Source organism: Rhinolophus ferrumequinum, chromosome 8 (assembly GCF_004115265.2).
Source record: "Rhinolophus ferrumequinum isolate MPI-CBG mRhiFer1 chromosome 8, mRhiFer1_v1.p, whole genome shotgun sequence".
Lineage (NCBI taxonomy): Eukaryota > Metazoa > Chordata > Mammalia > Chiroptera > Rhinolophidae > Rhinolophus > Rhinolophus ferrumequinum.
This window is the reverse complement of record NC_046291.1, coordinates 54366303-54391226: the sequence shown is the minus strand read 5'-3', so window position 1 is coordinate 54391226 and position 24924 is coordinate 54366303. Positions and strand designations below refer to the sequence as shown.

The 24924-nt window shown below is 33.1% G+C and overlaps 2 protein-coding genes across 16 annotated transcripts in view; one reads left to right on the top strand and one right to left on the bottom strand.

Moving 5' to 3' along the window:
- Nucleotides 1-3135, bottom strand: part of FASTKD1 (FAST kinase domains 1) — a 38609-nt gene extending 35474 nt beyond the window's left edge. The window contains exons 1-2 of one of the 3 annotated variants that reach the window (XM_033111521.1): nucleotides 3016-3076; nucleotides 2749-2909 (exon numbers count right to left, since the gene is read on the bottom strand). The gene's annotated coding sequence lies outside the window, so the exon portion shown is untranslated. Of the gene's footprint in view, nucleotides 1-2748 lie in introns of all 3 variants that reach the window. The other 2 variants (XM_033111522.1, XM_033111525.1) reach the window with 2 other exon arrangements.
- PPIG (peptidylprolyl isomerase G) overlaps nucleotides 3107-24924 on the top strand; it is a 47925-nt gene continuing 26107 nt past the window's right edge. Inside the window, exons 1-9 of one of the 13 annotated variants that reach the window (XM_033111534.1) lie at nucleotides 3107-3244; nucleotides 4151-4218; nucleotides 14665-14726; nucleotides 15787-15834; nucleotides 16158-16235; nucleotides 16330-16404; nucleotides 16816-16923; nucleotides 17569-17613; nucleotides 21778-21865. In XM_033111534.1, the coding sequence (XP_032967425.1) occupies nucleotides 16175-16235; nucleotides 16330-16404; nucleotides 16816-16923; nucleotides 17569-17613; nucleotides 21778-21865 (377 nt within the window). In that variant the 5' untranslated portion in view covers nucleotides 3107-3244; nucleotides 4151-4218; nucleotides 14665-14726; nucleotides 15787-15834; nucleotides 16158-16174. Of the gene's footprint in view, nucleotides 3245-3486; nucleotides 3623-4136; nucleotides 4219-14664; nucleotides 14727-15786; nucleotides 15835-16143; nucleotides 16236-16329; nucleotides 16405-16815; nucleotides 16924-17568; nucleotides 17614-21777; nucleotides 21866-24924 lie in introns of those variants that run through there. The other 12 variants (XM_033111530.1, XM_033111531.1, XM_033111528.1 and 9 more) reach the window with 12 other exon arrangements.

Here is a 24924-nt window from a genome sequence, read left to right as displayed (position 1 = left end):
AAATTAATGCTTTTCCTCCCAGCTTCTAAGGTCTTCTAGCTGGGCTAATAATCAAATTGACATAGACAGATTAACAGGAGAAAATCAAATTTTAATACATGTATATGGGGAATTCACATAAGCATGAAAATTCCAAAGACAGTGAGGCAACACAGGATATATATGACATTTTAAACAAAGGAGAAAAGGAGAGGAACAAGGATCCTAGATTTCAGAAGTGAGGATGGGCGACTTACAGGTAGTTGCGGAAGAGCAGAACATACATGGCAACAAACATTGTTGCTGGGCAACTCAGAAACGGGGGATATCTAGCTAATAGGCCTCTGCCTGAAGCCCTATTTAACATAAGAGGTAGGACAATTAAGTTCACGAACTCATCCTAGAAAAAGTGCTACATACCTCATTGCTGAATATCACTACAGTCACCTTGGAAGTACTCCCCTTGGGAAGCTATGCACCAACGCCAGCGCCTAGTCCACCCTTCAAAGCAATTTTGGGACTCTTTCTGGAATGGCCATCAGAGCTATCGTCGTATGACCCTTGATATCCTGAATGTCATCAAAATGTCTTCAATATTTCCTTTATCTTTGGGTAAATAAAGAAGTCAATGGGGGTGATATCAGATGAGTAGAGAGGGTGTTCCAATACAGTTATTTGTTTACTGGCTGAAAACTCTCTCACAGACAGTACTATGGGAGCTGCTGCATTGTTGTGACTCAAGAGTCATAAATTGGCGAAAAGTTCAGGTCGTCTAACTTTTTCACGCAGCTTTTTCAACACTTCCAAATAGTAAACTTGATTAAAGTGTTTGTCCACTTGGTACAAATTCATTATAAATAATCCCTCAGATATCAAAAATGATTAGCAACATCGATGAAACAAGTTCATGAACTTAATTGTCAGATCTCGTATTTAATTCAAATTATGCTATTTAGGCTAAAGCCATCCTAAGATTTGCTTCCTAAAGCAGGTTTTTCTATATGAATCTCTTGGGCAGGAAGGGGGAGAGGGTCAAAGGTTCTTTCTGAGTCTTTTGTTTCTTAATAACCAGCTTAAAAATCAATATCCTAAAAAGGCAGTTTTAGGGACAAAACTTTGGTTCCCTTCAGTTGGTTGATAATGTGGGCAGCCAGGAACAATCTAATAGATTCTCCTGGTCTGTAGTTTGAATGTCTCTGATAATGTCATCAGGTACTCAGGTAAAATCTCTGTGTGGCTTACATCAGTCACTGAGATTGCTGAAACATAAGCTGTTGTGGCGATTTCTCTGAAGTGTGTATCATGTTGTCTAGCTGTAGTTTGTAATTGCAAGGCTTAGAAAAAACAGTTTTAGTTCTCAATAATTCCAAGTCAAACGATGGGAGAAAAATGAAACATTAGATTAGAGGATGTAGCCAAATATTTTTTTAAAAAAGACAACTAAACTAGAATCTAATTAATATCCACAACTATGTATTATAGTTTCTATTGAAACACAATTTTTCTCTCTAAAATCACCCTCATTTTTCGCAAAGATAGCCAAATTAAGACTAATTTATTTACTGCACAAGTCTAGTTTCAATGATTTTGGCTCGATTATTTGTATAAATACAACAATAGCAATTGATCATACAGGCTCTTTTAAATCTGCTTTGCTGGAATTTTTTGCCTATGTGAATTCTCCATGCACATGTATTAAAACCTTGATTTTCTCCTATTAATCTGTCTCTGTTAATTTTATTATTCACCCAGCTAGAAGAACTTAGAAGGTGGGAAGTTTTATTTTTTTTAGCCCCCATAGTACTTATTAATATTTTACTTAATATTAAATAATTCTTCAGTCACTTCGTATGTCTTTCTCTTGGAAGATGGTATATCATAGAACAAGATTAGTAATATTATCTTTCTACATCTCAAAATGTTAATTATGGCATTATGATGATCTGTAATGTATCTTCAAAAATGTCTCTGACTGAATTGGTGAAAAAGAGGAAGAGTACACCAATGTTAAGAGCAATATCACCTACACATTCCCTCTACCAGTAAGTACGAACCTAAGAAACTAATATGTGTATCATAGGTATATAAAAATATATTCCCATGGTAGCTGAATCAAAAATCAAACCAGTGGTCAAAAAAAAAATCTATTTTAACATAGTGCTTAATATAAACCAGATTTATTAAGATATTGCACAATTGCCCTCCTTACTGTAAAGTGTAAATCATACAACCACTTAACTGTCTAAAGATGGGTATCCTGTTGTTGCCCTGCAATAAAGATAACGGCTTGAGGAATTTTCCTCAGTTCTCCAGCTATGTAAAATTGGTCAAGACCCTTACATGTAGCACATGCCTAACTGCTGTTGATAATTAATTCACCTCACGTAAATGAGTGAACATTTTAAGTGATCATAACTTAAGTTCTTTTTATACAATAATATAGAACTCAGATTATAAATTTCCTTATCTAGTTCCTTTAAAACTTACCCACATTCCCACAAGGATTTCTGATTCCTCCTCCCCCAAATAGCAGTGGGCATTTATTTCTAACATAATCTAGAGACTCTTACTTTTTAAAATAATAACAATGTATGTCCTATTTTCCCTAGAGAGCGCTGGATTTGGAGTCATAGACTTGCTTTGATACTTAGAAACAGCGTCTTTGAGAAGGTGGCACTTGCCCTCTCTGGGCCTCAATTTCTTTATCTGTGAAACGATAACCTATATCATGGGTTGGTTGTGAGAATATAAAAAACGAGCATCAGTTACCTTTGTAATTTCATTCTTTCCTCAATTGCACTTTGGTCATTTCTGTTTTTTAAAACTCGTGTCACAGCGTTAAGTGGAAACGGAACTAGAAGCTCCTTGCAAGTAGGGCTTCCTTCCCAATACTCTGGCAGACGATCAATAAATGTTTACTAAATGAAGCACTTCATTTCACAAACGACGTGGCATTCTGAGGGTTACAAACGTTCCCAATCAACTCACACTTTATAAAGCATTTAGCTACCTATGAACTAGGTATTTAACACGCACCAAAATCCTAGATCTCCAGGGCGGGCCGAGGTCACACAACCAAGGGAACACCAGGAGATACCGTCAACCAATCCGTGACGTACTTCCGCAGCGACGCTTTCCCTCCACGCTGGGACTGGGTTGTGGGGGAGGGAGGCGGTTAGTGGGCTTTAGCGCCTTTTCTGGCGGCGGTAGATTTGAAGCGCTTTGAAGGACGGGACCCTAGGAAGAGGAGACGGTACTGGTACAGGTAGGTGGCGTGAGGCCCGTGTTGTTTCGGTGGCGTCCTTCGCAGCAGACCCGGGGTAGGAGAGCGGGAAGGGCCCGAGAAGAGGGGCGGAGCCGGCACGGTAGGCCCTGCCGAGATAACCGTCTTCCCCTCGCGGTATCGGGCTGCTTGATTCCAGAGGGGACCCCCAAGGACCGTGGCGCTGGCTTTGCCGCTGGAGAAGGCTTCCAGCCGCGCCTTCAGGTCTGGGAAACGTTCCTCCTCCTGCCAGCCCCCGCCCTCTCGATTCGGGCGCACGCCTCCCTTCCTGACGCATTTTGCCGCACAAGCTGTAATATGGCGGCAGCGACGGCGGCCTGAACTCTAGAGAGCCAGGGTGATTTTTGATGCTTCAAAATTGTAAGACTAAACACTAAAGTGGTGAAGGTGGGAGGATTGGTGGGGAAGGGGGAGGCGTAACATGACGTCCTGTCAGGTTAGGGTTGGAGAGTGGCAGGCGACGAGCCTGAATCACGGGTCAAGATTAGACTGAAGACAGGCTTTCCTCCTACTGCGACCTTTTCCTTTTAGACAGCGTTTTTTGTGCATAGGTCAGTGGCACAGGCCACTTAGTTAAGCATTCTTCTAAAACTCAAATCCATGCTCTTTTCCCTCATCCCAGAGCTGTCTCCACGTTCTCCCACGTTTCCGAGGAGCTTTGAGCAACGCAGGCCTTTTAGGAGGAGGGAATTAGTTTAGGAGGAAGGTGATGGTGTCGGAGCTTCTTATGCTTTGGGGGTAGTTGTGCGAATTTGGCTCATCTTTAGACTTTTAAGGAGCTAGGTTGAGGTCTGCGGGAATGAAGAACTCCCAGTCGTTTTGGAAATGTTACAAAAGCATCATTTTGTGCATTGATTTTAATTTCTCACAACAGTACTTTCTGTGCAGGATCAAGTTTTTGCAGTAGTGGTAACAAGTACATCCAAGGAACAATTCAATGGTTTGGAAATTTGGAGGTACGTCAACATTCAGTAGCTAAAAGCAGAGTGGGGAAAAATATGTGTGTGTGTGTCTGTATGTGTCCCCCTTTGGCAAAGAATGGCCAGTAATTTACAGATTCGGAAGGATGATGGGGAGGGGGTGTGTGACATTTTTAAAATTGTGCCATAAAATCCAGAAAAGCACAGATACGTAGAATACCCACTTTTCTCACTGATAATTTGTTACCTACCGGAAAATTTACCCGTTTCAGCATCCCCCCTTTTAGCCATTTGCGATGGGATTATTTTTGTAACAAATTACATACTTCAGTCTTTAGAATTCATTTTACGTTGTTTAATGTTTTATGATTCAGGAGTATTGGTGCCCTAAGATCCTAATGGGTCTTGTCTTCTAGTAGGATCCTGTGCCTTTTTTAAAAAATTATGTTTGCTTTTTATGGTCTTTTGTTGTTGCAAGCTATTGGCAGGGTCGCCTTCCCCTGCTGTCAGGAGTGTACAAGTTTCCACACTTCCTAGGTTAGAAAATTTGGGGTTGTTTCTGGCTCAGCCATCTTTCTGAACCTCAGTTTCTTCATATATGAAATATTTTGATTTCAGACCGTCAGCTATGGGCTTCAAAAATAAATATTCAGGTTTGTTAAAATTTTGTGTAAAATTGGCTTTCAGTAACAACTCAAAGCTATGAATGAAGTGAAAGGCATACATTACATTTATTGTGACTTATTAAAGGTCTGTAGTTTTTGGTGCTTCTTATTGTGGTCTTGCATTATCGGTAGCCTGTATGTAAGGTCTTTGTACTTTTGCATATTTTAGATTAGATTTTCTGACAGGCAGCATTCATTCTTTATGCAGAGGGAAATTGGTAGCCATTCATAATAGGATGAACTAGTTATAATAGTTGTTAGCACACCATCTGCAATTCTTTCAGTGTTGCTCTTTTAAGAAATACATGTTGATTGGTGTTTTTTTTCCTTACTATACTAACAGGTTATTTCAACAGAATTATAATGTGTTATCTACTTTTAGTATCCTAATGTATTAAGGTGTCTTGGGAATCATAGACAATTGAAGTGATTTGAAAAGTTTGTTGCAAATCTCTGCTACATTGTGGTATTACACCCTTTTTTTGGCTTTAATATTAGCAACAAGCTTCAGTTTTCATTTAAGTGTCAATGATTTTGCCGTGGGTTGATGCATATACTGTCTCTGTAAGAATTCTGCGTTATTTTATTTCTATAGGGCAAATCTTGCATCTGGACATTTACTACATGCAGTATTATAAGTACTCAGAGAAAATGATTGTAACTGGGACTTTGTACTTTTAGTGCCAAAGAGGAAATCTTTAGCACTTTGTTTTAGTTTGAGTGGTGGCTTAAAATAATCACCAACCTGAAATTTAATTGCATTATACTTATAAATATAGGCATCAATTTTTGATATTAAAATGTTCTTTTTAAAACATGAATGATTTAACTCATTGATTTTTAAAATGAATGAAGCCCGTTTATATATTAAGACACTGTTAATAATGTAAAATCTCAGCTAATGTTTACTCATAACTAAATCATTGCATTATGGTCATATGGTGGAAAATTAGCCATTACCTGGAATATTTCTGTATAAGCTCGTTTCTATAATAAAGCTGTAGAGTATAAGAAAACACTTGCTTTTTTCCCCTTGTAACCTTGATCCATTCACTTCAACTCACTAGTTCTCTTGTTTTCAATCTATAAAATCAGAAAATTGGACTAGATTATCTCTAAGTTTCCTTTAAATTTCAGAAGTCTGTAGTTCTTTTTGCAGGAATTAACTGGGTTGAGTAACATTGCTAACATAGTGGAAGTATAGCTCTGGAGACAGTGGAATTAATTTATCATAAGAATTGAGATAATTACAGGTACAATAATAATATTAGCAGGGATTTCCCACTTAATATATTCTTTTTTTTAGTTCAGTACTAACACAGTTGCACTATATTTCTGTCTTAGATTGTATGTGAAAGCATATAATCTCTGTTATCTATTATTATAGCATATTATTTACACTGAACTTGGCAACATTACAGCTTTTCTCTTTAAGTTTTCTAAAGGATTTAAGAATTCAGGAAGTGCCTATATATTGTTTATCAGGTTTCTACCAGTGGTGGTTTGTGACTAACTGGCAGAGACTAAGGGAAGGGACACTATATGAAAGAGGATAGTTGTCTTTCCTGACGCCTCAGAATGTTAACTTTTTTGTGCTTAGCTCATTAGCAATCTGGCATTCATAAATTTATTTAATTATTTGTGAAGCAATCCATTTTTATTTCTCATTTGTTCTCTGTGAACTACATTAGGAGTAGGGTAAAAAGGTTGGTTTGAATATTGTATTGCTTTCTTTGAAAGTAATCTTCAAGATCTGCTATAATTTTAATTAGTTTAACTTAATATGATTGCACTTAGAGGTGGAACTCTTGTATGAGAATTATCACCCATTTTATTAAACTTAAGCGGATAACAACTTCTCATCTTTGTTTCTTGGTCCTGAACTGAATATGCTCCCTCTTACAGCGGATTCTGTTTTTAAAAAGAGAGAGGGAGGAAGAAAGAGAGAAAAGGAAAGAAGGAAAGAAACACTTTGTTAATAGAACTCAGTAGGCAGATCTAGGAAAAAGGCTGTTTCAGTTATGAAACAGTCTGAGAGGATGGTTACTGGTAGGCTCTGGGAGAATTTACTGACTACAGATACATAGTACTTGTAGGAGGAAAGGCACTAAGTTTTAATAGCAGAGTCTAGTTCTGCACATGCCTCAATAAGCATTCTTTCTATTTGATAATGTAGTCCTGGGCCAGGCACTGACTGCTTGGTGTTGAAGATACAAAGATTCTGAATTTAAGGAGTTTAAAGACTAGTTTATGATAAAGAAAATAAGATTCAACAAAGGAAGAGTATTTAAGTTTCAGAGTAAGGGCTGAACTCCCAAAGTGTACCCTGGCTAGGTTGAATCTTGAAGGACACACAGAAATTAGCCAAGGGAATGGGAAAGGGTAAAGACCTGCTAATCATGTTAAAAGTTTAAAAGGGTTTATTACCTGCTTTTTCAAGATTCAAGACTACGCTGACTCCTTCGTACTGTGTGAAGCTTCCAAATAATTCTTTGAATGTAATAAAATCATTGCATTATTTCTTTCCTAATTACAAATACCTTGTCTTTTACTATATATTTTAATTAGTTCCCTATATTCTTGTTGCCCTCGTCCTTGTTACTTTAGGGTGAATATGGAAATTATTTTATGTATGAACCTGTCAGAGTAAACTTTTCAAATATGAATTTGTTACTTCTGATATTTTTTATGGAATATATTTGTTGCAGAACTTTATACATCTTAGCATTTAGTATTTAAAAATTTATAACAGCTATTATTGACATACAAAAATATGATATTGTTGCTAAACATTTAAAACATTGTGATTTTGTCTGCTAGAAAAAAGTAGAAGAATATACATTAAAATACTAAAAGTTATAGCGAAGTATCAGGATTTTATGCACTTTGTGTAATCTAACTTTTCAATGAGCTTATTAACTTTATTTAAAATATTTTCATTATGAATAAAGAAGGTGAAATTAAGTATTATCACATACTCAAATTTCTGAAGGGGTGGAGCAGGGAAGGTGAGTGCATGAGGTCAAGTAGATAAATAGTAACAGCTAATAGGCAATAATGGAAACTAGGTCAAACTGGAACATATACACCTCATGTAATGGGGGCAGACTATGCTGATTTCTGTATGGGAACAGGACACATTGTAATAAATGGTGATTAATATTTTCAAGAAAAATTTATATCTGGATTTTATAGAAATAGCTGCAACTCATTTGGATTAAACAAATTTGTAGCAAACAGATCACCCATGTAGACGACTACAATGAAAGCTTTCATTATGTACGATTCTTGGGAAATACATGACTTATTTTACTGAAAATTGCAAAGGCTTGATTTTTTTTTCCCCCTGAGCTATATTTTTGGTATTTCTCTGCAGTTCTTTTTCTTGGAAAAAAAATGAAAAATTGACCAGATGTTTGTTTTGTGGTTGATTTTAGATACTATTTGAGTAATACCAGGAAATCATAATTATAGAGGAAACATTATGTCCTTTTTCTGATTAGATGAAATCTGACTTCAGTAACATTAGAGACATAGTGTTGAGCCACCTTGTGTCACCATTGTTCTTCATTAGCTGTCAATAATAGATCATTTACATATTAAGAGATTTGTGTAGGGCTGTTAATGATAATTTGCTATCTTTAATCTTTCTTGAATTAAGACATATTTGTCATTTCAGGAAAACGAATCTTAATCTATTTCTATGAAAAGTATCCTTATGTGGTATATGTAACCTAAGTATAATAACGACATGTACATTATAATCTTAGAAAGTTATATATATATTTTCCTTTTTATTACGAATGTTTTCTTTATAATAGCAATTAGTATCTTTATTAAAGTAGAAAAATGTACAGTCAGACAAAATCCCTCTGCCAGTTTTACAACCAAACGCAGTAATGATTATTTCTTTACAATCTTTTTTTTTCTTTTTGTAAGTCTTTGAATTTGAGGGTTAGGGGTGGTTTATGAGATTATAATGATATTGCATATGCTGTTTTATATCTTGATTATTTTTAACAAATTATGAGCAATTTCCAAATTATTAATCTTTGTAAGCATTGGTTTAAAAACTATGATATTTTATTCAACCAGAGAACATAATTAAACCATTTTTCATATCGAATATATTGCATCTGATAATATGTTAATAAAAGGAACAGTGATACGGCCAACTTTATACATGAAGGCTTTCTAAGTTCTAAGGGTAGTTCCTTACTACTTACAGATTCCAAGTAGTTGAATTTTACTGATTTAAGGTATAAACCAATTTAAGGTATAAAAACTTAAGAGTTTCACATATTGTTTCCATAGGAGTGCTGTATTGGGAATTATTCTTTTAAAAGATCTTTGCTTATTTTGATAGGCAAGATATTATCTCATTTTGTTAGTATTTTTAAAAATATTTTTTCTTGATTATAACAGTAGGTACTGCTTCAACTGTTGAAAAAATTTGGAAAACAGAAATACATAAAAATTATCCTTAAACCCATGGCCCAAGTATAATCAATGTTAATATATTGGAAAATCCTATTTCTTCTTGCCTCTTATTTTTTTGAGATATAATTGACATATATCATTATATTAGTTTCAGGTCTACCACATGCTTTGACATATATATTGTGAAATGATCACTATAGTAAGTCTAGTTAACATCTATCACCTCCCATAGTTATAACTTTTTTCTTGTGATAAGAACTTTTAAGATCTATCTTACTTAGAAACTTTAAAATATATGGTACAGTATTAACTATAATTACCATGCTGTACATTACATCCTAGCACTTTGTGAATTTGAGGTTTTTGTTTTTTAAGATTCTACATATAAGTGGATCTTAAGTATTGTATTTGTCTGATTTATTTCACTTAGTATGATGTTTCCAAGGTTCATCCATGTTGTCACAAGTGATTAGATTTCCTTTTTTTATTGCTGAATAATATTTCATTGTGTATGCATGTATTTTTTATTTACCTTTTTTAGATACCACATTTAAGTGAGATCATACAGTATTTTTCTTTGTCTGACAATTTCACTTAGCTTAATGTCCTCAAGATCCATTGGTGTTGTCTCCAATGGCAGGATTTCCTTTTTATGGCTGAATAGTATTCCATTATGTATCTCAATCACATTTTCTTTATTCGTTCATATGTTGATGGACACTTAGGTTTCTCCATCTCTTGGCTATTGTAGATAATGCTGCAGTGAACATGGTGTAGTTATCTCTTCAACGTAGTAGTTTGGTTTCCTATCTTTTTTTAATGTGCATCTGATATGTGTAAAATTGGAATTTTACAGACACTACTGCTTACTAATTGGCTTTTTCCACCTAATATGAGTATTCTCTCATTCATGGGGAGTCTTTGATAATTTTTCTTTTTCAGTTTTATTTATAACTTTTAATAATATTCATGTGCTATAAAATTGATGAGGTATAGGTTATACAGTAAAAAATCTTCTTACCCAGTTTTCCCCAGCTACCCATTTCCTCCCCTACCAGATGACTCTTTATTAGACAATGCCTCTGTATTATTTGTTTACTTAAAAAAATATATCTACAAAGAAAGTAGTCTATACACATATCTGTACCTTGTCCTTTTTTTCACACTTCACAAAATGTCTTGCAGATAGCAGTACGTGGACAGCTGCTTCTTTGTTTTTTATGCAGATGTGATAGGATTTATGTAACCTATCCCTACTATTTGGACATTTAGGTTTACAGCCTTTTAGCTACTACAAATGATGGTTCCTTGAATAACCTTATTTTGCAAATGTGTAGGATATACATAAAATAAATTCCTAGAAATGGGGCTCTTGAGTCAAAGAGTATTTAATGCATTCATAATACTTTATGATGTCAGATTGGCAAAGGACTATATCGATTTACTCCTTTACTAGCAGCAGCAATGTATTAGGTCAGTATTTTTTATTTTTGTCAAATCCATAGGTGAAAAATATTATCTCTATAATTTTAACATGTAAGAATATGATTTCCAATGGCACAGATGAATACCATCCGTTTTATGAAGGTATCATTTATTTAACCAATTTCTATTACTGTACCAACCGGTTTGTTTTTTATTTTACTATTATAAAATGTACTATAGTGACAGTATATATGAATTTTTTATACTTAATAGTTTAAAAGGATTTATTATCTACTTATAACATATAATGTTGGTATCTCTTGCATTTAATATTTTTTTCCATGTTGTATTTAAAAGTTGTGTTTTCATAGGCAGTATAATAGTCCATCATATGAACGTTTCTAATTTACTTAATTGTTGTGTTGGACATTACGTTGTTTCTCATTATTCTCTATTATTAAAAAAAAAACCCAAGGAACATTTCATTTAAAATGGTTGCCTTTCTAGAGATTCTAAGAGACTAAATTACTAAAGTATTAAAGGTTAGAATGAATATGAATATATTCAAAGTCTTAGTCTAATGCCAAGTTGCTTACCAGAATTGTTTACACTGTTCGTATTTTTAATTTTACTTTCTGTGTATTGTATGTTTATGTTCCTTTAGGTGGGCTTTCTGCTTTTAGTTGTTTGGTAGGTACATGGACCGTATGATAGTGGTTCTCAAAGGTGGAAACAAAGGGACAGAGTTTTCTTTGATCATCACTTGGAGTGATATTTAACAGTTAGGAACAAGGATGCTTAATTTTCTGCAGAAATTAGGACAGTCCTGGTCAGTTTAGAATTATCCTAGTGCCCCCATTCTTAAGCACTGTTTTACAGAAAGAAAGTTAATACATCATGTTTGTTGAAAAGATTTACCCCAATTTTTTACTTTCTAATTGTCCATTGATAGATATAAATTTTTTCATGAGGTCAAATTTGTTTATCTCCATTATTTATTTCATTATTGTGAACCTGAAAATTTATTTAAATATCCAGAGTTTAGGTAAATATTCATATGTATTTTTCATAGTTTCCATTTTGGGGGATAGAGTTTTATAAAAAAAAAAATTTCCTAAGATCTTCTAGACTTGAGAACTCCTTTGAAGAGTTTGTTTTACAGGTCTATATTTGTTGTAGAAAACATGGGAAATAAAAAAACTAAAATAAAAACCACCTATCCTTTTACTTAGAGGTAGGCTCTTAATATTTTCATGTATTTTCTATTTTATTTTACTATGCAGGTAATATTTTAAATTTTATTAATTTAAATTGGGAAACTAATACATGACTATATTGTCGTTGCAAAAATTCAAACCTTATAGTTAAAGCTAAAGACCCTCATTGACTTCCATCCTTCCTCCTGGTCTCTGCAAAGTACTGTAGGAGTTATGGTATATATCTCTTAAGACCCATTCCTTTATTTAGATACAGAGTATTATTTTAGGGTATAAAAAAATACTTATGTGCAATTTTGCTTTTTTTTCCTTTTCAGTTAAATAGGTTTTCTTTGGATAATGTCTGTAAAGACTTTTTAAACTGCTGTATAATATTAAATAGTATGTATATACAATAATTTATTCAGCTTTTCTCTCATTGTGGGACATTTTGGGTGTTACCTTTTTGTTGTTTTTGCAATATTGCAGAAAAGAATTCTCACACATGCCTGTCCTTTCATGTATGTATTAGGTTGGTGCAAAAGTAATTGCAGGTTAAAAGGTTAAAAATAATTGCAAAAACCATAATTGCTTTTGCACCAACGTAATATATTCATTCATTTATTAAAGACTGATTTTCTGCTATAGCCAAACACTGAGGCACTAGAAATTAAGAGGTGATCAAAACTGCAAAGGTCTGTCATATCATGGAATTTATATTCTAGTAAGAGAAATAGATATAAAAACTTGAATTTTTAATAAAATATCGAATAGCAATGAATGCTGGGAGGAAAATAAAGCAGAGTAAGGGGATATAAAGTGGTGGAAGACATGGGCTGCTCCTTAGAATAGTTTCCATGAGGAAGTGATACTTGAGCAATTACTTCAATAAGTGAGAGGATGAACCATGTTCTAAAGATCTGGGGTTAAGATCATTCCACGGAGAGGGAACAGCAAATGTGAAAGACTGGATGAGGGAATAGGCCTTGGAATGTTTGAAGAACAGCAGAAACACCAGTGTGTCTGAAGCAAGTTGCGAAGAATGTTAGATGAAGTCAACAGGAACTAAAATACTTAGAGCTGGGCTGTTCAATACAGTGGCCCTGAGCCACGTGTGGTTACTGAGCACTTGAAATATGGCTGGTCTGAATGGACAGACACTGGATTTCCAAGACTTAGTACCAAAAAAAGAATGTGATATACATCATTAATAACATCTTACGTTGATTATATGTTGAAATAATATGTTGGACAGACTGAATTATATATATTAAAATTAACCTTTTTTTTTTTGCTTTTTAAAATATGGCTACTAAAAATTTAAAACTATGTTATGTGGCTCATATTTTATTGGTCAGCACTAATTTAGGGTCTTAAAATCCATAGTAAGACATTTTGATTAAATATGATAGTAAGACATTAGAAAATATTAGGCAGAGGAATGATGTGATAAGTTTTGTGCATTTAAAGAATCCTTCATTCTATCCTGGTTATTCTGTGGAGAGTAGACAGTACAGGGCTAAGTAAAAGCAAGAAAACTAGTTAGAAGGTTTTCATCTGCAGTAGTCAAGGTGAAAAATGATAATGGTGAAAGACAGTGTGAACATCGGGATAATTTTTGAAGCTAGTGTCAAACTGACTTGCTAATGGTTTTGATAATGGGCTGTGAGGAGAATAGAACGAAAGATGATTCCAAGTTTTCAGCCTTAGTAGCTGAGTTGGACAGTGAAATATTTACTGAGTTTTGAGAGAATTGGGGTAGAGAAATGCGAGTTTTGTTTTAGATATATTATTTTTAATAAAGTAAACTTTGTATTGAAGTATAGCATAGCATACTGAGAAGAATGCAAATTCTAAGTGGATTGATGTTTTCCCAAAGTGAACTCACCTATACAAGTAGCACTCAGATCAAAAAACAAAACAAACCACTATCCTAATCGCTCCCACTTGTGCTCCTAACTCCATAAATTAGTGGTGGTGGTCATTGCAATTTCAAAGGTCCAAAACTATAGGATTGTTTTCACTGTACTTCAAAATTGAGAAACTTAGAAAATCATGAAAGATTGTGTTATCTAAAAGGTTATATATAGGTAATCAGTAATTATTTTCTGAGCTTTCTTAACTATTGCCAGCTTTTCATATTTGGAGTTTGTTTTCAAGAACACTAGTATATAGGAAATTAACTGTAATCTTAAACTATTTGATGTATTTCGGGCAGTACTATATATATTGTACTCATTTTGTAAGGTAGAACTCTCCACCTGGGATATTGTAGTTAAACAAAAAGATCTAGAGGTGGTTTTTAATTTTTTTTTTAATTTTTTTAGGAAAATAAATGCTTAAACTGCTTCTGAAACTTCCTCTATCGCCAAAAGTAGAGAATTTAAGAATGCCTACAAAAATTATTTAGAAGATAAAAGGCATAATTGGGTACTACCTAAGTAGTAATGCAGTACTTTTCTTTAAGATAGGGTAGTCTTTTCAGATTTATGGATTCAAAATATTCTTAATTTTAAATGTGCAGTAATTGAAATTCTATACAAGTAAAAAACTTAGTGCAACAAATTTGGCAAGATATTAGAATTGCTAAGTTTTTGTTTTGTCGTACTGTTTTCAGGAAGTCTATGTCCATAGTGTGCTAGAGGATTATCTTCTTTGCTTTGTTTCATGTGAAACAAATTCTAGCATCAGCTATCTGTTAGAAATAAAAAAGTGAAGTTATGAGAAACTGATATATTCTTCCTGTTTCCATTCAGTAATGCCAAAAGTGACTGTACCAGCAGTTGGACTCAATTTGAATGCAACGTAATCTTATTTTGTATGTAATTTAATCTCTAATTCATATAATTAACATTAAACAAATAAATGAATACATGTAATTTGTATTTTTCAAGTTATTGGTAACTTGGGCAGTTTTCTTCCTTGCTTTTATTGTTGAATATTCTGGCTTGTGCTTTGTGGGGTGTGTAAAATTGGTAAGGGATGATGGGAGCTACGTGAACCAACATTTGGATAAAATTATGTTGAGTTATATAAATACAAATGCACACAAATGAGTGTAAGTAAAACCAGGGAAATGTGAATAGGATAAGTGGGTTGTATCAGCATTTTTACGCTTTTATGCTACAATTATACTCTAGTATAGTAATACTAGAATTTTGTAAAATGTTACCATCGGGTGGAACTGGGTAGAGTACATACTGTATCTTCCTGTATTATTTCCTACAACTCTGTTGTGACTGGGTGATTTTCCCAATAAAAATTGATAAAGAGAGGAATGAATCTGTTCAGGATGGAGGATGTTGATCTTTCAAAGCCTCACTGGACCCAAGATATCATCATGTACTGCTTGCTGAATTACAAGCTCAAATACGGTAATTTTCAGGAAAGCATATCCATTTTAATTAGTCTCTGTTTTAAGTGGATGTAACTGTCATTTTTGTAGCCCATCATTTTTGTATGCTATTTACACTAAGTGCCTTTGTTTCTTCTACTCTTCACCTTACCCTGTCATTCCCCACCAGGTATTATGATTCAAACTTTTTCAGTCCTTAAATGCTTTATCAAGAAGAATGTCTGTTAAATAATAGCCATCTGCTATGTAGATAAAACTGTTACACAGAGTAGCCCACTTATTGGTGATTTTTGTGTGTCTACACTAACTAGCATATTAGTAAAAGCTATTGCTTATGATCAGAAAATAGCCTGATACGTAAAACAATGTGCTTTTACTCAAAATGTAAATCTACCATGTATTATTGTAGTTAAAATATCCTACTTTCTTCCTTGATGATTTCTTTTTGGTTATTTTTTAAGGAATTTGATTGATTTTCTTTTTAAAACTACCATTTTAATTAAAACTAATTTTTGTTTTCTAGGAGCAAAAGGATTGGATCAGTTTGTCCTTGATTTTTCTCTGTTTAAAGGTGATTTACCTGTTGAGTTCACTAAAACAGACAATACAATTTTCTGTTTGGGGTGGCAATTTGTATTTGGTTGTTAAAATAGAAATTTAATTATATAATGGCTAAGCCTTTTCTTTTATATCTTTTCTATTTGCCTCACAAAATGAAATCTAATCTCTTAAAGAACAATCCATGTGATTTGTCATGGAAGTAAATATCATCAAAGGAAGTAAATACCAAAATAAATTCAAACTACATTTCTAGTTTATGCTCCACAGAATATTTTTTCTGGAAATTTATGGGAAATCTTTGTCTGTTTGCCTGAAACAGTATTTTACTCATAGATTGAGTTATTGGAGCCATGGGAATAAAGGTTCAGCGTCCTCGATGTTTTTTTGACATTGCCATTAATAATCAACCTGGTAAGAAAATTAATGTTCCTATTTAACATTTATAAATGAGTGTTTAATATTTTAAATTAGTAAAGAAGTTTGAAACAACTACCTTTCTTTTCAGCTGGAAGAGTTGTCTTTGAATTATTTTCTGATGTGTGCCCCAAAACATGCGAGAACTTTCGTTGTCTTTGTACAGGTTTGTTGACACTTTCAATTGCCCTAATAGTAGTCCCACTTGACTATGACTTGCTTTAATTTTTACTTAACACATTTTAGATTTCTTTATGCATATTACTTTTTTCTCTTAACATACAGATTATGCAACATTGACTAGAATGTGAAAGTAATTCTTAGAAATAATAGTTGTAATGGGATTTTATCTGAGATTGGTTTCTACATTTTTACACTCCAGAAAAACATGGATGATTTTTAAATGAAGTTTTTAAAAAAGTTACTGAGGGGAGTGAAATATCCTATAGTTTAAAGAAATCTGTATAGTTCATGAGAGGTTTATTTTACAGAGTGAAAGCTTTCATCATTAATTTTGCTTCAATACTACCTTGATTTTCTTTCTACTAAATGGCCTACTAATTTTTCTTATTTATAGGTGAAAAGGGGACAGGGAAATCAACTCAGAAGCCATTACATTATAAGAGTTGTCTCTTTCACAGAGTTGTCAAAGATTTTATGGTTCAAGGTGGTGATTTCAGTGAAGGTAAGACTTTGGTTCCCACAAAAGAAAATCATGTATTTTTGTTAAATATCATAGGTCTCAACATTAGACAAGTCTTAGTACAGTTTTCTTCTCACCCCACTTAGTCTTTGGTCAAATAATTAGAAGTATAATTAGAAGTACTCATAGAAATAGATAAAAAGAAGGAAGCATGGGAAATAATGCCACTTTTGATACATGAATGAATTTCAGAAATTTGCCTCTGGATAAAAAAACAAAATATTCATCTTTTGGTAACCTATCAGTGTATCTGTCTGATTTTGTCACACCTAATAATCTTTATAGTATAGTTTTTACCAATCCTTTTTTATTAGACATTGAAATTGTATTTTAAAGGTACTTTGAACAAAAATGTCATTTTTAAAAACCTGCATAATCATTAGATTCTGAACGTTCTTTTTTTCACATATCTTAATAGATTTTGTCATATTCTTACTATTGTATTACAAGGAAAATAAAGTAATTTGGGATCTTGTCAGTATTGACTATGATTTTCTGTGAACCTTTGAGTATAATTGATTCAAAGTCATTCGATCACCAACTTTCTAAGAAGTGTTTTGTTCAGGTAGCATATTCAAGGAGATTACTGTCTTGAGAGTTCTCAGAGTCCATGTTTTTCATTCATAGGAAATGGACGAGGAGGGGAATCTATCTATGGAGGATTTTTTGAAGGTAAAAATGCTTTTAAATTGTGTTTTTAATGTTTTCTACTTTATTCATTTGATTTTTCTCTTGAATCATTAAGATTATTCATTGAACAATATACTAATATCCACCTATCTTCAACTACTCTGGAGGTTAATTTTGAAAAATTTTCTGTGAAAAATTTTATAAAACATTATTTATAGAGGTAGGATTTTTTTGTCAAGGACATCATATATCATCTTCAAGAGTTGCAATAATCTATAATAAACTCAGAATTATAGTGCTAGACTGGGAACTTCTATGGCATCTTAATCCTTTTTTAAATTTATATTTTCAAAGCAATTTTAAAAATTCTTTTTATTGAAGTATAGTTGACATACAATATTATATTAGTTTCAAGCATACAACATAGTGATTAGACATTTAAATGCCTTATGAAATGATACCACATTAAGTCTAGTAACCATCTGTCCCCATACCGTTATTACAATGTTATTGACTATATTCCCTATGTTGTACATTACATCTTCATAATTCATTTATTTTATAATAATGGGAAGTTTGTACCTCTTAGTCCCCTTTACCTATTTATCCTGTCCTATCTCCCTCCCTTCTGGCAACTATCAGTTTGTTCTCTGTATCTATGAGTCTGTTTCTGCTTTGGTGGTTCATTTGTTTTTCCTCATAAATTCCACATATAAGTGAAACTGTGGTATTTGTCTTTCTCTGACTTATTTCACTTAACATAATACCCTCTATTTCCGTCCATTGTCACAGATGGCAAGATTTCGTTCTTTTTATGGCTGAGTAATATTCCATTGTATGTATATACTATATTTTCTTTAATCCATTCATCTATTGATGGACACTTATGTTGCTTCAGTGTTGTAAATCTTGTTTATTGTAAATAATGCTACAGTGAACAAAGGCGTGCATGTGTGTGTTTGTTTTTTCTTTGTTTGTTTTTTAACCCTAACCCTGCATATATGTTTTTGAATTAGTGTTTTTGTTTTCTTCAGATAAATACCCAGAAGTGGAATTGCTGGATTTTATGGTAGTTCCATTTTTAATTTTTTGAGGAACTTCCATACTGTTTGCCATAATGGCTGACCAATTTACGGTCCCACCAACAGTGCATGAGGGTTCCCTTTTTTTCACTTGTCATCCTTACCACTTGTTATTTGTTGCCTTTTTTGGTCTTTTTTTAAATTTTTCAATTACAGTTGACATTCAATATTAGTTTGTAGTGTATAGCATAGTGGTTAGACATTTATATAATTTAATGAAGTGAATCCACTCAATTAGTCTAGTACCCACCTGGCATTATACACAGTTATTACAATATTATTGACTATATTTCCTATGCTGTACTTTACATCCCCGTGACTATTTTGTAACTACCAGTTTGTACTTCTTAATCCCTTTTACTTTTTTATCCAACCTTTCTCCCATCTGGCAACCATCAGTTTGTTCTCTGCATCTATGAGTCTGTTTCTGTTTTTTTTTTTCTTTGCTTTTTTTCTTAAACACAGCTGCTTTTTTTGTTGTTTTTTAACTTTTTAATTTATTTTAAGTGTGTTTTTCCAGGTGCTAAGACCAATATTTTTCCAGGACCTGGTCAAGTAGTTGTTTCAATCTAATTGTGGAGGGCGCAGCTCACAGTGGCCCAAGTGGGGATCAAACCGGCAACCTTGTTGCTAAGAGCACAGGGCTCTAACCAACTGAGCCAACTGGCCGCCCCCTGTTTCTGTTTTTTTTTTTTAATCCAACCTCTCTCCCATCTGGCAACCATTAATTTGTTCTTTGTATCTATGAGTCTGTTTCTGTTTTGTTTGTTTATTTTGTTCTTTAAATTCTACATATAAGTGAAATCATACGGTATTTGTCTTTCTATGTCTGACTTATTTCATTTAACATAATACCCTCTAGGTCTGTCCATGTTGTCACATGTTGTTTTTGATAATAGCCATTCAGGCAGGTATGAGGTGATACCTCGTTGTAGTTTTGATTTATATTTCCCTCATGATTAGTGATGTTGAGCATCTTTTCATGTGTCTGTTGACCATCTGTACATCTTAGAATAATGTCTGCTCAGGTCCTCTGCCCATTTGTTAATCAGTTGTTTTTTTGGTGTTATATCGGTTCTTTATATATTTTGTTTATTAAGCCCTTTTCAGATATTTCATTTGCAAATATCTTCTCCCATTTAGTATGTTGCCTTTTTGTTCTGTTGGTTTCCTTTGTTTTCTAGTGCAAAAGTTTTTAGTTTGATATAGTCCCATTTTGTTTATTTTTGTTTTTGTTGCCTTGACTGAGAAGACAGATTCCATAAAATAGTGCTAAGACCAGTGTCAAAGAGTTTATTGCCTGTGTTTTCTTGCACGAGTTTTATGGTTTCTGCTCTTACATTTAAGTCTTTAATCCATTTTGTGTTTATTTTTGTATATGGTATAAGAAAGTGGTCCAGTTGCCTTTTTTTGCATGTATCTGTCCAGTTTTCCCATTACCATTTGAATTGACTGTCTTTACCTCATTGTATGTTATTGCCTTATTTTTCATAGATTAATTAACTATGTAAGTGTGGGTTTATTTCTGGATCCACTGTTCTGTTCTGTCTTTATACATGTGTGTGTTTGTGCCAGTACCATATTGTTTTGATTGCTGTAGCTTTGTAGTATAGTGTGAAATCAGGCTGTGTGATACCTCCAGCTTTGTTCTTTCTTAAGGTTGCTTTGGCTATTTAGGGTCTTTTGTGTGTGATTCCATACACAGAATATTCTAATTCTGTGAGAAATTCCATTGGTATTTTGATAGGGATTGCATTGAATCTGTAGATTGTTTGGGTAGTGAGGACATTTTAATTATGTTAATTCTTCCAATCCATGAGCGTGGTGTGTTTTTCTGTTGTGCTGCCTTCAATTTCTTTCAGTGTAGAGGTCTTTCACCTCCTCCGTTAAATTTATTCCTGGGTATTTTGTGCTTTTTGATGAAGTTGTAAATGGGATTGTTTTCCTAATTTCTCTTCCTGATAATTCGTTGTTAGTGTATAGGAAAACAGCAGATTTCTGTATATTAAATTTGTATCCTGCAACTTTACTGAATTTGTTTATTCTAATAGTTTTATTGGTAGAGTGTTTAGGGTTTTTAATATGCCATCTGCAAATAGTGACAGTTTTACTTCTTCTTTTCCAATTTGGATGCCTTTTATTTCTTTTTCTTGCCTAATTGCTGTGGTTAGGACTTTCAATACTGTGTTGAATAAAAGTGGCGAGAATGGGTATCCTTGTCTTGTTCCTGATCTTAGAAGAACAGCTTTCAGCTTTTTACCATTAAGTATAATGTTATCTATGGGTTTGTCACACATATTGAGGTATGTTCCCTCTGTACCCACTTTGTTGAGAGTTTTTATCATAAATGGATATTGAATGATCTTAATCTTTATTAAAGGAGATTCTACAGTATTACTTAGTAACGATATCTACATTTTTAGTGGGCCAATTTTTCTGTGATTTTTTTTTTAAACTCTTTGCTATTCTAAAATTTGGCTATGATGTTTTTCCCAAGTTTAACTTTTCTCTCTGAAATTTTTTTATTGATCTGAAGATTATTTGAAAGACTCTAAGCATGTGATCATAGAAATAACTTCATATTTCCCATCATTCATCTTTGGGATTCACTGAAATTTCGTTTCGTATTCTATTTGCTTTGTTCTCATTCTGATCCACGATTGGAAGGCAAGCTTCTCTCTTTACAATAAGTGATGCTGTGACAGAGATTAAGTTAATGAATGCCTCTCTGTGCTCAGGATATGTGCCTTTTTGTGCTCAAAAATGAAACAAATGAAGTATAAAAGGATCTTTCTTTCTCTTCCTTTTTAGGAGTTTCATTTTCTTTAAATAAGCAAAGAAATTTGTATTGTCTTTTCCCCCCAAAAAATGTGAAGGACAAATGTAAATGGGAAGAAAGGGAATTGATACAGTATTTGGATTTTATAGCAAGAGATTAAAAATTAGAAATGTATTAATCTGAAAAAATGGAGGAAGGAATTGGTTAACATTTGACTCTTCTTTTAACCTGACATTTATATAAATTTTGTCTGACACTAAATTGCACATGATATGAACACAAAATGATGTGGGTTTTTTTGGAGTTTATGCCTATATTATAACTGAAAACTTTGCTTCTCTGTAGATGAAAGTTTTGCTGTTAAACACAACAAAGAATTTCTCTTGTCAATGGCCAACAGAGGAAAGGATACAAATGGTTCACAGTTCTTCATGTAAGTATTTATGATTTGATGGCTTAAAATATTCCTCTTTTGGTGTGTCTTTTCTCTGTGTGCCTGCCATCGATCACTAATAAATAGAAAGAGGATTCATAAAGGTATAATTTTTGAAGGAGGGAGAACAAAGAATTGTTGAAGACTGGGAAATTGTTGAAAGGGGAGTTGAACTGTAGGGCTAAAGTTTTCAAATGATAAAAATTTGTCAAGAGGACACAGGAGCCAGTTTGAAGGGGTGGGGTTCCCAGTGGCCAAATTAGGACAATTTGACCATCAAAATAAATAATGATAATAATCAGGTTATAAAATAAAACAAATCCAGGAGTCCACACAGATAGAAATAATAACTGAGTGAATAACAGGGAAGAAGGAAAAGCTGTTCCTTAGAAGAATGTCAACTAATAAATGTAAAAGGAGTGATAGAATTAGAAAAAAATGACCATTTTCCAATCATCTAGTAAATATTGATTCAGGAAAGAATTATCTATTATCCTGGTAAATTTAGAGGGCATGTTTAACAAGGAATGAGGTATTTATATAGAGACTCTCTCCATAAATTACTTAATTATAAAGATTAAAAATACAATCGATTCTTATTATTCAGAGATTCTGTATTTGTGAATTTGCCTACTCACTAAAATAAATTTGTAACCCCAAAGTCCATACTGCTAATGTTTTCCAATTCTAACTACAAAAAAATTGTGACCAGGACTCTTGTCAGCAATGCATATTTTTTATCATATCCTGTGGGTACAGATTTGCTCTTTCCTTCAAGACCCTTAAATTCTTCTGGTCTCAGAAGAACTTAATCTGTCAGCACTGTGTATATTGTTCTAATGTTTTTCTATTCCATATTTGTAGCTATCTTCTTTAACAGTTAAAAACCTGGCTCCCGTTATTTTCAAATTTTCTACTCATTTGCTGAATCCTAAAATAAAAATGGCCATCCTATACCAATGTGAAAAGGAACCTATTAACTAGACTTCACTGTTTATAGCTATTTTTGTGTTTAGACAGAGAATGATATCTAGTTAAAGTATTATGTTTAAAAGTTACTTGGGTTAGTAATTTTTGGTGTGAATTTTATATGGTCTGACTCACAACATGCTGTATATGATGTTTTATTCTGGAAATCACTCCATAGATAAAACGTTCTGTGTGGTTTTTTTTTTTTTTTTGTAGCTGTATAATGCTCTATTACGTGTGTATACTGTAGTTTATGGGTCTTTCTGATTTTTTTTAAATGGAAACAACTACCATGTTTATTGTAGAAAAATTAGACCACACAAATAAAAAGAAGAAAAACATTCCCATCCCAGAGCATCTTCCTAATACAATAAAAATGTAGGTAGAGTGTTGCATGTACTCTATAATCAACTTTCAGATATAATAGAAATTTCTTTGTAATCACTAAATATTAATCAACATTTTAATAACTACATGTTAATTTATTGTTTGAATGTACTGTGCTTTATTTAATTAACTTAATTTTTGTACATTTGTTTTGTTCCCATATTTCAAAGTGCTGCAATGAACATTGTGCCTATTATTTGATGCATTTTAATTATTTCTTTTATATAAGTTACTAGAAGTTTACTTAGTGAAATGATTAATACATTTTCAAGCCTTTCCGTGTATATTGCTGCTTTGACTTTCAAAAAGAAGTACAGTTTAGTATCAGCAGTAAGTGCCAGTTTCACCAGATCCTTAGCAACACTATTATCATTAATTTTCCTTTAAAATCCTTCCTGTGCTGGCTAAACCCCCTATCTTAAGTTCATATACTCTTTCAAGTATATTCTCTGAATCTTTCTTATAAGTGTTAATTTCCTCTTAACCTCTTTCCATTTCTAAATAACCCCTCTCTACTTCTCCTGTGTTCTATTGTTTTTTCTTTAAAGGAAACAGCTTCAGTTTTTAATCGTTAAAAAAATTTTTTTATCTTGGTAACATACATAAAATTGGCCACTTTCACCATTTGTAAGTGCACAATTCAGTGGTATTAAATATACAGAGGGTGACAAAAAATATATATACATTTTAAGAAAGGGAAAAATTGTATTAAAATTATAATACTCAACATATACCGATAACAAAAGATGCATACAAGTCACGTGTATATGTTTGTTTGGCACCCCTAGTTTTGAAAGAGCTTTGTAATTATCACCACTATTTCCCAAACCATGTCATCATCCCAAAGACTAACCATTTTCCTTTTCCCCCACCCCGATAACCTCTATTCTACTTTCCATCTCTATGAATTTGCTTATTCTAGTGGAATCATACAATATTTGTCTTTTTGTGTCTGGCTTATTTCACTTAGCCTGTTTTCAAGGTTCATTCATCACATGTATCAAAACTTCCTTTTTATGGCTGAACATCACTTCATTATTTGTATCTACATACCACATTTTATTTATCCACATTCATCTGTTGGTAGACATATGGGTTGGTTTCACCTTTTGGCTATTATGAATAATGCTGCAAAGAACATTGACATACACGTATTTGTTTGAGTCCCTGTTTTCAATTCTTTTGGATATATATATACCTAAGAGTTGAATTGTTGGTTCATATGATAATTTATGGTTAGCTCTTTGAGGAGCTAACCAAACTGTTTTCCACAGTGGTTGTCATTTTATATACCACCTGCACTGTATAAGAGTTCCTATTTTTCCGTGTCCTCATCAACACACTTTTTCACCAATCTGAGAATGACCATGAAAGCACTGCAAGTATTGCTTTAGGGGTTACAAATTCTAATGAGCAAGTAAACTTGCAGATTCAGAATCTCTGAAGTGACGAGCAACTATATCTAGATGCAAACTAGATAGATAGATAGATAGATAGATAGATAGATAGATAGATAGATTAGATATAGATAGATATATACTGAATATAATAATGTAATATAAATACATATGTGGTGAACACCTAGGTTTTTACATGTCTAGATGGTTTTAGCAAGTTCAAGTGAGCATAGCTTTTGATACTGAGAAAATAATAATAGGTTTTTTAAAAGTAAGATGAAGTTTTTAAAATATATGTACGTGTTA